The sequence below is a fragment of the Orycteropus afer genome, unplaced genomic scaffold, assembly GCF_000298275.1.
Source record: "Orycteropus afer afer isolate SDZICR_OR568_19922 unplaced genomic scaffold, OryAfe1.0 scaffold00196, whole genome shotgun sequence".
In the NCBI taxonomy this organism is placed as follows: Eukaryota; Metazoa; Chordata; class Mammalia; order Tubulidentata; family Orycteropodidae; genus Orycteropus; species Orycteropus afer.
The window spans coordinates 1,920,298-1,937,351 of NW_006921783.1; the positions used below are offsets into that span (position 1 = coordinate 1,920,298).

General features: G+C 34.9%; 1 protein-coding gene across 1 annotated transcript in view; it reads left to right on the top strand.

Annotated features, from left to right (window-relative positions):
• The window catches only part of MED13 (mediator complex subunit 13), a 132,645-nt gene that overhangs the window by 71,094 nt on the left and 44,497 nt on the right, over positions 1 to 17,054 (top strand). The window contains exons 10-14 of the mRNA XM_007947872.2: positions 10,409 to 10,622; positions 11,754 to 11,835; positions 13,981 to 14,102; positions 16,572 to 16,662; positions 16,780 to 16,994. Of these exons, the coding sequence (XP_007946063.1) occupies positions 10,409 to 10,622; positions 11,754 to 11,835; positions 13,981 to 14,102; positions 16,572 to 16,662; positions 16,780 to 16,994 (724 nt within the window). The remainder of the gene's footprint in view (positions 1 to 10,408; positions 10,623 to 11,753; positions 11,836 to 13,980; positions 14,103 to 16,571; positions 16,663 to 16,779; positions 16,995 to 17,054) is intronic.

A 17,054-nucleotide genomic window follows, 5' to 3' on the forward strand; every position in this document is an offset into this window, starting at 1 on the left:
TACTAAAGGGAGTCCTTTGAACAAAGAACCAAAAATAGCAAATAATAACCGACTATTAATACACAAGATGACATAACCCAGAAACCACAGCCATGGACATATCCAAAGTAAAATAAGCTTACAGGATTGTAAGCAGGGAACCGGAGACATCAATTGGCAAGTGAGGACAACTACAAACCAAAAAGAGGGAAAATACTGTGTAGTTACAGAGCTTCTAAATGGTGAGGAAGTCAAGAGAATTGCAAGAGAGAATGGACTGTTATAATCTTGGGGAGAAAATCATAAATCACAGGAAAATGAGGCAATCTACTTCTGTAAAGAGTGGTGGTGGTGCTGGTGAAGGAAATCCTGTGTGGGTTGCTGTGAGCTGGAGTCAGCTCAGTGGTAGTGAGTTTGTTTTTTTGGGTAGAACTAGGTTTTTTTCAGGTCTCCCATCTAAGTACTAATCAGGCCTGACCTTGCTTAGCTTCTGAGATCAGATGAGATTGAGTTTATTCAGGGTGGTATGATTTCTGTCTTTAATGTCAGTGTTGTTATGATTACATTTACATCCCATCCCATAGTTCTTTTGCATTCTTTATTGGTTTTTCTAAAAGGTGAAAATTAACCAACAAATCATCATCATGCTCATTAGAACTGTCTATCAGTGCATGGCCAAGTAGTATACAAAGCTTACATTTCCTCTCTGTCAGTTTGTTGTCAGTAAATTAGTTTGGTGTTGCCTAAATGTCACTGGTGAAATAATGCCTTAGACTTTATTTTTATTTATAATGTCACATTTTCAATTACTGATTTATATTTATATTTTTAAATAGTGATAGATTCTAGCTTTTAGCTCATTCTAATTCTGAGGTGGAATTTCTTTCTTCTCAAGGCATTCTGTTCTAATATGGACCAGTTACTTTATAGACTTGTTTCCAGTTTTCTTAAGACTTCATTTTAATAGTTTCCTAAATCAGTATTACCATTTCTTATAATGGTTATTTACTTTTAGGTTTTGGCCTAATTTTGTTCAGATGCATCTTTAATTCTGTCAGAAAGTGTGCATGGGAGATAAACTTGACATCCCTGCATGTCTGAAAATAACTTGATTTTTTTTGCCCTCATACTTGGATTGATTTGCCTGTTTATTGACTTCATAGTTGAGGATCATTTTCCCTCAAAATTGCTTTACTGTTGTTTTCTAGTGCTTCAGATGAAATATGTAAGACCAATCTCATTGTCTCTCACTTTTTTTTTTTTTTTTTTAATGTGGTTTCTTAACCCCCCATAAAGCTTTTAGGATTTTCTGTTTAGCTTTAGAATTATGAAATTTCTTGTGTTGGGCACTTGAAGATCTCATTCAGTATGAAGTCTTTTTTGTGTCTTGCCCTTGGGTTATTCTCTTTTTTTGAATAATATTTTCTCCTCTATGATTGAGATGTTGAACTTCTTTGTTTGCTACGTATCTTTCTTGCTCTGTTTATGAGGGGATTTCTCAACTTCCTTCCAGCACTTTCCTTAAATTCTTAACTTTCATTTCTTTTTAATTTCTGAACATTGATTTTTTTTTTTTTTAATTGCCGCCTTTTTTTATTTAAGTGCTGTGGATTTTTTGTTGTTTTTCTGGAATTACTTGCTTTATTTCTGTCTTCCTCTTTACTGTACTTCTTTTTCATCATATTAAAGGTAATATTTGTCTATACACATTTTAGATTCAGTGAATAGATGGGCTGATTGGAAATTTTGTGTATATAGGCAGAGCTGGTTGATTGGCAAGTTTTACTCAAATGTTTTAGTATATACTGTGTTTCAGTGTGAGTTACTTCACATCATAGTAACTGGACAGGGAATTGGGAGTTAGGGTTTCTCAAATGCCAGAATAAAGAGGATGCCAGATCCTTGTTTTCACTAGGTATATGAAGTTTTCTTAGAAAATGAATCTTCCTTTTTCTCATTTCTGTTCAGAGGTTTAGGTCCAGATTGCTCTTTCCTCTTCTGTTGTTTCTATAGTTTGGCTACAGCCCCCTCTTGTGTATTGTAGGCTGTGAACTTTCTCTACTGTGTTTCATCTAATTTTGAGCTCTCTGAGGTTTATTGAAATATCTGGTCCATTTATAGTCTGTCATTTTTCCCTCTGCTGTTAAATATGAATTCTCTTTAAAATTCCTTTATTACTATTTCATTAGCATGTGTTTCGACTAGCACCTTAAATCTAAAAGTATTCTAATATATGTGTGTGTGTGTGTATACACACACACACATATTTTTAAATCTAGATTTGAAATTTGGGGATTTCAAGACACTTTTTGATTATGGAGATGATTACTTAATAATCACTGGGTCTCTTGAAAGCAAATAAAATAATGTCTTGGGAATAAGTCTTAAAAGATCTTAATCTTATCTGTGCTGAAAATAATATAAACTCTAAGCCAGGCTCAGCTTTGCTTGAAATTATTGTTAGTTTCCTTGATACTGTACCACTCCATATTCTGCATAGCAATAACATACTAATACATACCGTACCACTGAAAGCGAAATAATTTTACTCATTTGCTTAAATCCTCTAATGGTTTCCTTTTACATTTAGAATAAAATCCAAATCTTTCTCCTGATATGTAAGACTACACAGTGTTATACCTACCTAGCTCTCCACCCTTATCTACTACTCTCCTGTTTACTTCCTGGTAAGCTACAACAGCTTTCTTCTATTGCTTGAAAAAGCCAAACTCATTCCTTTTCGCTATTGGAGTTGCATTACAGAGGAAGGGTAAGACACAGCTCAGGTCTTCTTATCATTCAGTCCTGTTCAAAAGTTACATTCTTAGGGGGAGTTCCTTGATTATCTTCCCTAAACTATTGCCTCTCCTCACTCCCTAAAGCACTGCCTATCACATGTACTACTTTTATTTTCTCCATAACATATATCATTATCTGAAATTAGACAATAGTCTTTTTCCTATCAGAATGTAAGCTCTATCAGGGCAAAGATTCTGTCTCATTTATTCCTTCAGTACTGTTTCACTGCCCACATAAACACTTACATCCACGCTTGGAACATTCACGTAGTAGACATTCAGCAGATACTTCAGATGAATGAAATAACAGTATGCCCGTAGATTACTTAATGTTTTCTTGTTTTCTTTCTAATTATTTAATGTATGTAAAAATGTTGATGATAAAACTCTGATTTTAAAAACTTCAAAAGTGAGATTTTAGGGGCATATTATAGTTGGAAGATCCAAAAATTCTAGCCATATTTTAAGTGTGTGTGCATGAGCATCTATAAGTAAAACAAAGCATCTGTAAGTAATACAACTTAACCTTAGAGTCTAGTCTAAAATTATTTGACATTTTTCTCAGTGAATAAGAATTGAGAAGGAAGAAACTCAGTGTAGAAAGAGAGTGGTGCTGGGTCATGATTAAGTTAAGCAAATAACATTTCTACCTGTTCCTGGTCACCATTTTTTCCACATCATAAAAGGAAAGAAAAAGATTGAATAAAAGAGTTTTTAATTCTGTGTCTCATGTGAATATTGTTTTGGTTATGCTATTTAGTAAAATGCATTTTGTATCATAATTCACTTATAGATGTAAACCATAAACCTTATTTTTATAATGTATTAATAGATTAGATATGATAGATATCATAAAATGTCAACCATCAGAGGCTTAGCTGATAAACTAAAAAACATTTATGGAATGTCATTACTTGGTAGTTCAGAAGTTTTTTGTTTATGTTTTAATCATCTGCAGGTTTCTTTTCCTTTTCTTGGAGTTAATGTTCTAAGGCAATGTTTAGTTTTGACCTAAAGGCAATGTCCCATCTTCCCACCCTCAGGTGAAATTTGGCAAAAATGTTTGTAGACATTTTTGTCAACAGACATTTTTAGTTGTCGTAACTGGAGGGGTGCTTCTGGCATCTGGTGGGTATAGGCCAGAGATAACTGCCAAATATCCTACAGTGTACCGGACTTCACTTATATCCAAGAGTGATCTGGCCCAGTATATTAATATTTTCCATGTGTTCTAATGTTAGGAATAATTTAGAAATTTAGAATATAGTTATTAAATTGGATAGATCAATTTGTTTCTTGATAAGTTTTATTGAGGATATCACCCATACCAGTTAGTTCCTTCATGCCACACTGAAGTACTTGGCATAGTATTCAGTGTTTGTGTTACACTAACAAAAAAGTTTTCTTTTCTTTTACAGACTGAAAAGGATCTTGTAGAAATAACTTAGTAATTCAGGTTTCATTTCTAGTTCAGGTTGCCTTCAGTATTCCAACTCATGGCAACCCCATGTGTGTCAGAGTGGAACTATTCTCCACAGGGTTTCCAATGACTCATTTTTCAGAAAGCCTGACCTTTCTTCCAAGGTGCCACTGGGTGGACTCAAACTTCAACTTTTTGTAGTTGCTATTAATACTGCTTGAAATAGGTTATCATGAGGATTAAAAGAATAGCCACCTCCTTAAGGAAATTGACAAAGTCAAATGAGATCTCTATCATTAAAATAAACTCTAAGAAATGTTACTATGCTCTCTTGATGACATTTGAACCACCTACAATTCTTTATAGAGGTACTCTATAAGTTTTAAAGATGTAATATGATTGAACACTTTTGTACTCATAGAGTAATACTTTCAGAAACCTAGTTTATCTTACATAAATAACTTTGTGAATTCATACTACCAGTTGTTGTAAATTTCTTTTTCCATGCTTTGATTTTCAAAATTTATTTAAATGTGTAGCAGTGGATTTTAATGAAGTTAATTAGAAGGCTGTTCCAAGTTGTCTGCATTTTTTCCTTCTTTCTTACAAAGTTTGTCTTTTTAATTTGTATTTTTCAAAGATGCATTTTCTTTATCAATTTGAATAAAACTAAAGTTTTCTTTATATTGGGCCCTGGCCCTGAATGAAAATGTATTTTAATGGAAAAACAAACATAATAAATTAACTGGTTGAGGTATGTATAAAATACAATAGAGACACAGCCACAGAGTGGGGAATAGTTTAATTCCATTTGTCGAGAACCAGAAGTTAATGGAGCTTGGTATGAATAGATTAGAGGAGTCCTGCTTAGAAGTTTGGTGTGTCATGATGAGAAATGAGACCTGAAAAGTGGTTGTAGGGCTATATAACAGAACTGCAGTATACTATTTTATTCTTGAAGTGATAGGAAAACTACTCCAACTTCTCTGAGACAAATGAAATAAAAATGCTCTGGAAATCAGGGATTTTGGAAAAATTAACCAAGTAGCATTATTGAAGGATTGGTTGAAATGAAGAGACACTTGTGTATAAAATGAGATCAGTTTGAACTTTTTGAATAGCTCAGGCAAAAGAGGTGATACATAAGCCCACACTAGGAAATTAGCAACATGTGTGGATGTTATAAAGGAGGATGTTATAAACAAGGATGTTAAAGAACTTCACAACCAATTAAATAGTAAAGTAAGGGAAGGAAGAATAGGTTTGAAAAACCTATAGAGAGTTCTTAAACTTAATAAGAACAGTAGGTTTGAGGAAGAATAGGTTTGAAGGTTTCTTTACCACTATCCCCCTTTTATTCTCTTTGTACTAAATCTTACCAAGCTTAGATTTTATTAATTTTTTTAAAATAATTTTTATAAAATACAACTACCTTGAAGTAGCTATTAGTGTACTTAATGAAAGTAAGGTCTACTCAGTAAGTAAGACCTGGCTAATTAATGATACATCCATTTAAAAAACAAAGGGAATCTGTTGGATGATATTGAAAGATCACTAGATACATTATAGTTTAGGGATAAGGTGTATGTAGACATATACAAGGGAACTCTGGTAGAGTAGTGCCTAAGGCATTTGGCTGCTAACCAGAAGGCTGGCAGTTGAAACCCATCAACCATTCCTCTGAAGGAAGATTGGGCAGTCTACTTCCATAGAGATACTGCCTCAGAAACCCAAGGAGAGGTTGCTGTGAGTTGGGGTTGACTCAAGGGCAGTGAATTTGGTTTGAGTTTTTTATACATATGAAAGCAGCTCCGGTGGTACAGTGCCTAAGGCATTTGACAGCTAACCAGAAGGTTGGTGTTTCAAACCACCACCCGCTTCGTGGAAGGAAGATGGGGCAATCTGCTTCCATAAAGATTTACCATCATGGAAACTCAATGGAGGTTGCTGTGAGTCAGAATCGACTTGATGGCAGTGAGTTTGATTTTTTGGTTTTATACATATATGATGGTATATGTACTTCTTAAACCACAATGGATATAAACTTGTATTTTGTATTATCTTGAAGGAGAAGGACTGGGAAACTTGTACTTCTCAGTTACGCCTTTCTATACTATGTGACTTCTTTTAAAACTATGTACCTATAATAAATGTGTATTATAAAAATGGGAACTCAGTTTACGGTCTCTACTTTTAGAGATTCCATCAGGGAGTTTGTTGGAATCGTGTCTGATGCTTAGGAGAGGGAACTATTTATATTCCAGTTAATACTTGAGTTTATTTGTTCCTTAACATTCCTTTTGTAGCTTATCTCCTCCTATAATTGCCAGTCCTAAAATACTGTTAAATCATGCCTCTAGAAGAATTTTATTGCAATGCATTTGATGCCATAAGCCATGTTAAATTTCCTCTGAGTGCATTTCAGAATAATATGTTATTGTAGTCATAGTGAGGAGGAGGAGATACAAATAGTAAGTAACATAAAAGTAATTTTAATTTGCTTTGGACTTTGCCAAGCTTCCTGTTCATGGCTGTACTTTTCTCTTCTCCCAGTTGGTACTGTGATTAGTGTTATATCCAATTGAAACAATATCTGAAGTTAACTGTTTGGCTATATGTGAAGGTTTCTTTAGGAAAGGAGAGATAGATATTCCTATACACAAAATTACATGTATACTGTGTAATTGGATAGTGATGAAAGGGTAACTTGAGTTTTTCATCTGGCATCTCTTAAAAATCACTTTTTATTTTATCAACTTTAAATTAGAAGGATGTGTAATGTAAATAGTTTTTTATTTATTGTGACTTGATACTCTTGATATTATCACCTATATTTAAATTATTTGCATATCCCAGTGTTTGTGAGAACTATTCAATAAAATAATGAAAAGTTGATCTTTAGGCAATGCATTTGCTTTACTCATTCTTACTCCTTGTGCAGTAGGATTGGTCCTTTTTTAATAATATTACTGCACAGTAGTTTAGCACCTACGTATGTAAACTGTGGCAGTTTTTATATTTCTCCTGGAGAAGACAACTTAATATGAAAAACACTTGTTTTATTCACTGCTACACAAAGTAGTAGTTTCTTTCAGGATAGGGGTGAAGGGAATTATTGTACTTCCTCACCATGATTAGTTATTTGAACATGCGTGCTTAAAATCTTTCCAGCTCTAACTTTGCTACTATGTGATCTTGGCAAACCAATTGTTTCTACATAATTTCCACATCACATCAGAGAGAATACCCTGTATTTCCTACTTCATGAGGTTTTTATAAGTATTAAACAATTAAGTCATACAATAATTATTGAAATATATACAAATAACTACTTTGAAAAGATTTATTTTGATTAATATTTGATAGATAATTTAGCTACTTAGGGTCTAAAGCTATTCTTAGAAATGAATGTTTCTCTGTTTACAAAAACAGAACTATTCTAATATTTCATTATGAAGCATATCCCATTAACAGGTGTATTAGCACTGTGTTCCCATGGAATAAAGTTTTTGTAGAGTTGATACTTATTTTTGGTGATGAGACATACCAATTATGACGACATTTTGGAACATTTCATACCATGTTTAGAAAACACTGGTTTTACTTTTAGATGCCCTCTGTTTTACCCTTATAGAGTGCCTTCTTGTGCTAGGCAGTAGTGAATAGATAATAAAATGATACCCTTGTCCCCGATTGAATTTACAATCTGACGAATCCCTTCATTGTTTTCAAATCTTAACATCTCGTTTTAGTTTTGTAAGTACCTGTGACACATAAGCAGTGGCAGCAGTTTTACTTTCTAATGTGTAGAAATGGTTTATTTCAAAGTATAATATATTTTAAGGTTACTTATGCAAAAAATCTCAGTCTTGTGTGGCTTTTAGAGGTCATTTATTTGTTTAACAAAATACATATTTTGTGCCAGGCACTGTTCTAGCATTTGGAATAATTAAATGAACAAAGGTAACATCTTTGCCCTTGAGGGGCTTATTAATATTCTAGTGAGAGTGACAGTCAACTATGAACGTATAAAGTGCTATGGACAAAAAGAAGTGGCAGGGTAAGGAGGATCAGTGCTGAGGCAGATGGGTACTGGAGTTTTAAATAGAGTTATCTGGATGAAGTGTCATAGAGAAAGTGACATTTAAGCAAAGTCTTGTAGGAAGTGAGGGAGTTGGCCATGTAGATATTTGGAGGAAGAATGTTCAAACAAAAGGAACAGCCAGAAGTGTGTCAGCCTATTTGAGGAACATCAGGAGGCCATTGGAAGCAGAGTAGAATAGTAGACGATGAAATTAGAGAGGAAAAGAGGAACCAGATCATGTAAGGCTCAGGATTTTATTTTAACAGCCATTGCAAGATTTTGAACATAATCTGACTTAGACACTTGACTGCCACTGTGCCGGTAGCATGGATACCTCAGCCTTTTAAACCTGAGAGGAGGAATTTGGGAGTCTAAAAGTGTCTTGTACGAACAAAAAACTGATTGTTCTCACTGAGCACTCTGGTCTTTAGAGGTATAAAAGTCTTGATCCTTTTCAGGGTTCTATGACACAAATTAGAGAAGCCCTGATGGTGCAGGGGTTAAGAACTCAGCAGCTAACCGAAAGTTCAAACCTGTCAGCCACTCTGCAGGAGAAAGATGTGGCAGTCTGCTTCCATAAAGATTTACCACTTTGGAAACCATATGGGGCACTTCTCTGTCCTGTAGTGTTGCTGTGAGTTGGAATTTGTCTTGACAAACAATGAATTTAGTTTTTCTTGGTTTTGTGTGCACATGGGCATACTTCTTGTTGGTGTCTCTTCCTCAGCCTTACCTTTCAGCTTCATCTGGTCCAAGTCAGTTTCTGCTAGTTCATCTTTCTGACTTCACTGTTACTGTCTTCTCTTGTTCTGTCCTCTTACATTGTTTTATTGATTATTTTGGGGAAGAGTAGTTGCTGTGTTGAACTAGAAAGCTGATAATATAAAAATTGATTTTTCCAGTGTGATTAAAGAAAAAAATTTGGGGTACTTTGACTCACTTTTCACTTTGCCATTATGAAACATCTTGCCAGAATTAATAATAATAATATTTTTGTGGAGCACAAACCAGACCTTTAAGAAATTATAACTTATATCCACTCATGGCAGTAAGAAAATCACTTCAAGTATATGAGTGTTAACACTAATACTTTAAAAAGTACTCTGTCATTATTGTTGTTGTTAATGTGCTGTTGAGTCGGACCTGACTCATAGCGACCTCTCCTTGGGTTGCCGAGGCATTATCACTACAGAAGTAGGTTGCCCAACCTTCCAAGGAGTGGCTGATGGGTTTGAACCGCCAGCCTTCTGATTAGCAGTAAAGTGCCTTAGGCACTATGCTACCAGAGCTCCCCCCCCCAAAAAAGAAAATAGTAAGTGCTCTAGTTTCGCTATATAGCTCACACTTTGAGAACCACTGTCCTGGAACAGTTTAGATTTTAGAGCCCCTTCTATTGAATGGAAGGGGCTCTGGTGATTCAGTGGTTAGATGGCTACCAAAAGGTTGGTAGTTCAAACCCAACAGCTGCTCCAAGGGAGAAGAATGAGGCAGTCTGCTTCCATAAAGATTTATAGCCTTAGAAACCCTGTGGGACAGTTTGACTTTATCCTATAGGGTTGCTATGAGTTGGAATTGACTCTGGAAATGGGTTTAGTTTTGGGACCTGTTGAATGGAGCTCTTGTGGTATAGTGCTTAAAGCATTTGGCTGTTAACCAAAAGGTCATTGATTTGAACCCACCAGCCACTTCATGGGAGAAAGATGAGGCTGTCTGCTTCTGTCAAGATTTATAGCCTTAGAAATCTGTGGGGCAGTTGTGCTCTGTCCTGTAGTGTCACTGAGAGTCAGAATTGATTCAGTAGAAGTGGGTTTGGTTTAGTTTTTCCATTGAAGGCTTTGGACAGATTAGTATGCTTGAAAACACAGTGGATTACCAAAAGATAGCATATTTTGGCAGAAAGAGAATGTACATAATAGACTTAGATTAAGTATCATTTCTCTCTTGCTAAAGGTATGACTTCAGTAAGTCATAACCTCCATATGCTTCAGTTTTTTGTAAATGAGAAGTTTCAGGTTTGATAACCCCTAAATAATTGTAAAAACCTCATGATACTCAAGGCTTTTGGGAAATTTTTTATGCTTTTATACAGAATGAATATAATTTTCTAATAATGTTTTTTTTGTGCAGGTTAATGGTGCAATGTAACAGACATGTAAAAGTTTCTGATGAACTAGTGCGGCAGTATCAAAGTAAAAATCAGTATCTTTCAGCAATAGCATCTGATGCAGAACAAGAGCCTAAAATTGATCCATATGCGTTTGTTGAAGGAGATGAGGAATTCCTTTTTCCTGATAAGAAAGAAAGACAAAATAGTGAGAGAGAAGCTGGAAAGAAACACAAGGTAAGAGAAATCAAAGTGTACACCAAAGGGTCACTCGTGATTTTGTAACACTGCATGTAATATCACATTTATCTCTCTTTTTTTGTTTTATTAAAATAGAATTCATAAAACATTTGTTTGAATAGGTAAATGAGACACATGGTGCAAAATTTAAAAGTTTATATGTAGTTTAAATTATAACTGGTAATGGAAAGATCTTTGTTGTTTACTTAAAAAACTCCTGGGTTGGAGAAAAGAGTATATTAACTTCAGTTATAATTGAAATAAGGTCTTTTAGGTAGACTATTTGATAGTTAAAATACGCTGTCATTTCCAAAGATAAAATATTCATTAATGAGTTTATAAAAACATAGTATTTTTGAATATGTGATTCAGAAACTTACAATGCCCTTAACAGTTAACAAGTTATACTAATAAAATTTAGGACTTGGTATATTTATTTAAAATTTTAAAAATCAAATCTTTGAGAATCTATTAACTAGAAAACTCAGCTAAATAATAATTTTATAGAAAATACAAAAATAAAAAGCAATAAAATTATAAAGAGGACTCAGTAATTTGCTTAGTACAAAGAATTCATTTCACAAAATTTTATTAGCACTACTATGTGTCAGGTACTTGAAATTTTGTCCTTTTATAAATAGAAAAGCAGAAGTAGCTGGGAAGGCAGCAGGTTTAGTAGAAACAACATGGGGTTTGGAATTTGACAGATTTAGGTTGCAGTCCTAGCTCCCAGTACTTCTCATCTATATTTTTTAGGGCAGATTAAGTTTCCAAACCAAACCAAACTCACTGCTGTCGAGTCAATCTGACTCATAGTGACCTCTCCTTGGGTTTCCAAGGCAAGTATCATACAGAAGTAGATTGCCCAGTCTTCCTTCAAAGGAGTGGCTGGTGGATTTGAACCACCAGCCTTCTGGTTAGCAGTCAAATGCCTTAGGCACTATGCCACCCTTGTGTGTAAGATAGGAGAACTACTACTTACTTTATCTTAGATTAATAGTGAGAATGAGTGTTAATGTATGTAGAATGCTTAGTAGAATGCTAGATGCATAATAGCTACTCAATAATTGGTAGATTTTGTTATTGATAAATTACATATTTTAGCCTAATAGGTAATATTGTTTGCAGGTAGAAGATGGAACATCTAGTGTAACAGTGCTATCACATGAAGAAGATGCAATGTCATTATTTAATCCCTCTGTCAAGCAAGGTAAAACATTTTTTTCCTAATGAAAATATTGCATCCCAGAAATACTACTAAATTAATCTGATATTGTGTGTGTTAAAATTCCTTTCTGAATAATTCATGTTTCATAGAAAGAGACCTGTTTAGAAACAGTAGTTTATTGGGAGAAGTAAGTTTAGGTGATGGAAATTCTGTTTTGAATTGATGAAAAGTCTGTCTTACTTTACAATTTAAAGAAAAAAAGAAGTACTCATCTGTAACATTAGGAGATTTGATTGGATCTTTCTGTAAGGTCCTTCTCAGATGTAAAAATTTAACTTATAAATGAGACTTTACTCTAATTGTGTTGTTCTGTTCTGCCCCTACCACCCCCCAGGCATGTGCATGGGTACATATACACATACAAGTTATAAGAATTGTTGCTGAGGTCATTACTTAAATAGTATTGAGTACCTATTTAGTAAATAAAATTTTAAAAAGTAGAATGGTGGTCAAGATTGCACTTTTGACTGTGTCTGACTTGTGCTACTTGTGAATGGAAGAGAAACACAGTATATGAGTTCTTTTACAAAATCTATTTAACTTTTGGTGGGTGCAGAGGGAGTCATTCTTTGAAGTATGGCTTTTGGAGCAAAGCTTTATGGTAATACTGGGAATAAAAGAGACCCTGGGCAACTAGAAACAAGAATAAGAAAAAAGTCCATTTGAATAATGAAGTGATGGCCTTTCATCAAATAAATTTAGTAGCTTGGTGAATTAATAGCTTGGGTTCTTTAACTTATTTACATACCGTAGGATGTGTTGCTGCTGTTGTTAGCTTTATTTGCTGCCGTGGAGTCAGCTCCAACTCATAGGAACCCCACGTACAACAGAATGAAATGCTGCCCAGTCTTGTACTATCTTCACAGTTGTTGGCGTGCTCCAGTCTGTTGTTGAGCCCACTGTGTATTTTCAGTGCCTTCCAACCTGGGAGGCTCACCTTCCAGCGTTACATTGGGTAATACTTCGTTGTGATTGATAGGGTTTTCACTGGCTAATTTTTGGAAGTAGATCACGAGGCCTTTCTTCCTGGTCTGTCTTAATGTTAAAAGTGCCACTGAAACCTGTCCACAGTGGGTCACCCTGATGGTATTTTGAATTCCTGTGGCATAGCTTGAAGGATCATAACAACATGCAAGTCACCACAGTATGACAAACTGACAGACGGGTGGGAGACTCTAGGATAGAAGAAGTGTGTAGTCCCCTTGTTGTGCTTGTGGCATGGCTTTCTCAAAATGTAGACCATGGACCACATTTTAGACCACATTCTGGAGCATCCCTTGAGGTAAAGGCTGGGAATCAAGGTTTTAATAAGTATCCTAGATGATTCTGGCAAGAGCTATTGTTCTAGTTAGTCTTTAGGACTCATATGAAGAGCCACTTGGAAAGTGTCTTTTATTTTTTAAAAGTGAGAGCTATCTCAAGTTAGTTGACATCCAGAGAAAGATTTAGAAAGCTATATACCAAACTGCAACTGTTTTTTTTATTGTGTGAGCATATTCGTTTGTATTTATATATATATTTTTAAGCAATCATGTATTTTCCCCCTAGTTTTTTTGGGGGGGGAAGCAATATAAAATTCTAGAATTGAATTTATAATGTGCTTAAGTGCATAGCATTGGACAAAGTACCTATATTCTATCACATTTAATTCTTGGTAGATGCCATTACTAAGACATGGAGAGGTCAAGTAATTTGCCCAGTATCATACTGTTAGTGGTAGAGCTGGAATTCAATTTAATAGTCAATAAAGAGCTAGAGCTCTTTATCATTATACTCTGCTTCCTTTGTGTTTCAGGAAGATAGAAAAATAAAAATGTGATTGTATGCTTACTTCTGTTCTTCTAATACTGTTTATATTTTTATTTGATACATTCATTATTTAGGAAGAGGACTTTAGCTGTGTTAGGAATTACATGACCTTTGGTTAGCTTCCAGGAAGATAACTACCATTTATTTACAACTTTATTTCTATGGGGGAAAAGAAAAATTCTAGATTTAAAAAAGAAATTATAGTTTCTTGTTGCATATCCCTATTATAAGCTTAAAGTCACAAATCTAGTTCCAACTAATAGAATAATACTTATTTGGTCAGTAGTAGAGTTTTTGTTTTTCTGATTGACATAGTAGATGCTCCACGCACTGCTGGTCATGGCCGACCTCCATCAACCAGTTTGATTTATGACTCAGACCTGGCTGTCTCTTATACTGACCTCGATAATCTCTTCAATTCTGATGAAGATGAGCTAACAGTGAGTATCCTATAATCGCTGTAGTTGTTATGTGCCGTCGAGTCGGACCTGACTCATAGCGACACCTCCTTAGGTTTCTGAGACAATATCACTATGGAAGTAGATTGCCCTGTCTTCCTTCCGAGGAGTGCCTGGTGGGTTTGAACCGCCAGCCTTCTGGTTAGTAGTCAAGTGCCTTAGGCACTACGCTACCAGAGCTCCTTAAAACATACCCACTGCAGTGGAGTCGGATCCAACTCTCAGCGACCCCTCCTTGGGTTTCCGAGGCATTATCACTACAGAAGTAGATTGCCCTGTCTTCTTTCTGAGGAGTGGCTGGTGGGTTTGAACCGCCAGCCTTCTGGTTAGTAGTCAAGTGCCTTAGGCACTATGCTACCAGAGCTCCTTAAAACATACCCACTGCAGTGGAGTCGGATCCAACTCTTAGAGACCCCTCCTTGGGTTTCCGAGGCATTATCTCTACAGAAGTAGATGCCCAGTCTTCCTTCTGAGGAGTGGCTGGTGGGTTTGAACCGCCAGCCTTCTGATTAGCAGTTATATGCCTTAGGCACTATGCCACCAGAGCTCCATTAGGACTATAAATTGTTTCATATAAGTTTTTTTAGTTTTCAGAAGTTACCTGTAATTTGGGTACTAATGTTTTGCTCCTGAATAATAGGAAATACCTAGAAAACAAGCTACAAAATACTTGGAATGAAATCCCATTAAATTATTAGATTTCTGTTTTTATTTTAAATCTTCATATTTGAACATTCTTGAACAGTGTCTCCTGGAAACTCTAAGGTGATTTATTTTTCCTTTTGTTCATGCGCTTGAAGGACACGTATGATTAAGCTTAATTTGAACTCTGCCATATGTTCTTTTTCTTCAATCCTTAGGAAGTAGAATTATTTTCCTATTCTATGGTTTGAGAAATGACCATGGACTTGACTCATTTAGAGAATATATATATAATTAACATTAAAATTATGTTCCTTGTCAGTTAAGAAATACTACTTCTTTTGAATTTGTTTGGCATCATAGTTACTAGTGTGAGACAGATACATATTTATAACACTAAACAAAGAAAAAGTAGTTTTTAATCTTTAAAACCTATTTGCAGAGAAAAGTGGAGAACTGTCTCATCTTTCTCCAGTGGAGTAGCTAGTAGGTTCCAACCATTGACCTTTTGGTTGGCAGCTGAGTGCTTTAATCACTGTGCCACCAGATATCCTTGATTGAATATATGTTGTTGTTGTTGTTTGCCATTGAGTCGGACCCGACTCATAGCGACCCCTCCTTGGGTTTCCGAGTCAGTATCACTATGGAAGTAGATTGCCCCATCTTCCTTCAGAGGAGTGGGTGGTGGATTTGAACCGCCAGCCTTCTGGTTAGCAGTCAAGTGCCATAGCCACTATGCTACCAGAGCTCCCTTGATGATAGTATATTCTAGAAAAACATACATTTCTGACTGTTTTTTTAAAATACTTGATAAAAAGGGAAAAAAAGTATGGTTAGTTCACACTTCCCCAAAAAATGGTTAAGACTCGGGAAATAGCATTAAAACGCTATTCATTTTAATACTTACTCCATGGGCCCAAAAAATGATCTATAGGTTCTTTAACTATCAATAATCACATTTCTGTTGTTGCAATTATTACAGAAAATGTGCAACAGACATCTGCTGGTTAAAGGAATTTCTCATTAAAACCCAATCTTCTCCTTTTGATTGGTATTCACTGTTCTCAGTAGCTGCTTGTAGTCAGTACACTCTTTTAAGTAAATCTAAGAGTTAGATCAACAATCTCACATAGTCTTAAAGACAGAACTTTATGTTTCTGTAAGATTAAACAGTACCAGTATAAAAATTGATAGAAAACTGGTCACAATCAAAATCTTGGCATGGGAAATTTGATCACTGTTATGGATGGATTGGATTTTCCCAAACTGTATGTTAAAGTGCTAAACCCTGGCATGTGTGCATGTGACCTTATTTGGAAATAAAGTCTTTGCAGATGTAATTGGCTATGTTAACTGTTATGGATTGAATTATGCCCCCCCCCCTCGATTGAATATATAGGAAACTTTAATGTTCCCTAAGGGGACAAATGTATTAAAAGTATCTTCTTTTTGTAAGAATTTGTTAATTACAAACCCTTCTTACTGCAGGTTTTTTTATTTTTCATTTTAATAGGTTTTAACTTACAGATTATTGCTTCTATTTTTGGGTGGTACATTTCCCTCTATTAATTTGGAGTATTATCTGAAGTCTCATCAAAGAAATACTCAGAGAAACTAATTTGGGTCAGTGATTGCCTAAGATGTGCTTTTATGCCTTTGAAGTTTATCTAGTATGTTCTTTATATCAAATTCAAAATGTTACTTTTGATTAATGGCGTTTACTTTTAAATTACATCTGAATGATGAGTGTTTTAAAATTGAGTTAGATGTAAAATTTCAGATGAAAAATATGTGTATTTTTTTTAATAGCCTGGATCTAAAAAATCAATAAATGGATCAGATGATAAATCTAGCTGCAAGGAATCAAAGGCAGGAAATCTGGACCCCTTATCTTGCATAAGTAAGTTTTACATATCTGCTCCAGATAAATGTGCAAATTTTTCATCTCAAATTACAAATTTCTTCTTCCTGTTACTTAAACACATTAGATTCAAATATATTTTTTTATTAAATACAGGCACTGCAGATCTCCATAAGATGTATCCTACACCACCATCATTGGAACAGCACATTATGGGATTTTCTCCAATGAATATGAATAATAAAGAGTATGGTAATATGGATACAATACCTGGAGGAACTGTTCTAGAAGGAAATAATTCTAATATAGGAGCACAGTTCAAAATTGAGGTTGATGAGGGATTCTGTAGCCCAAAACCTTCTGAAATTAAGGTAAATATCTTACTTTTCCAGGCAAATAATTCAGTTCTTATATTATAGAATAAATGTAGT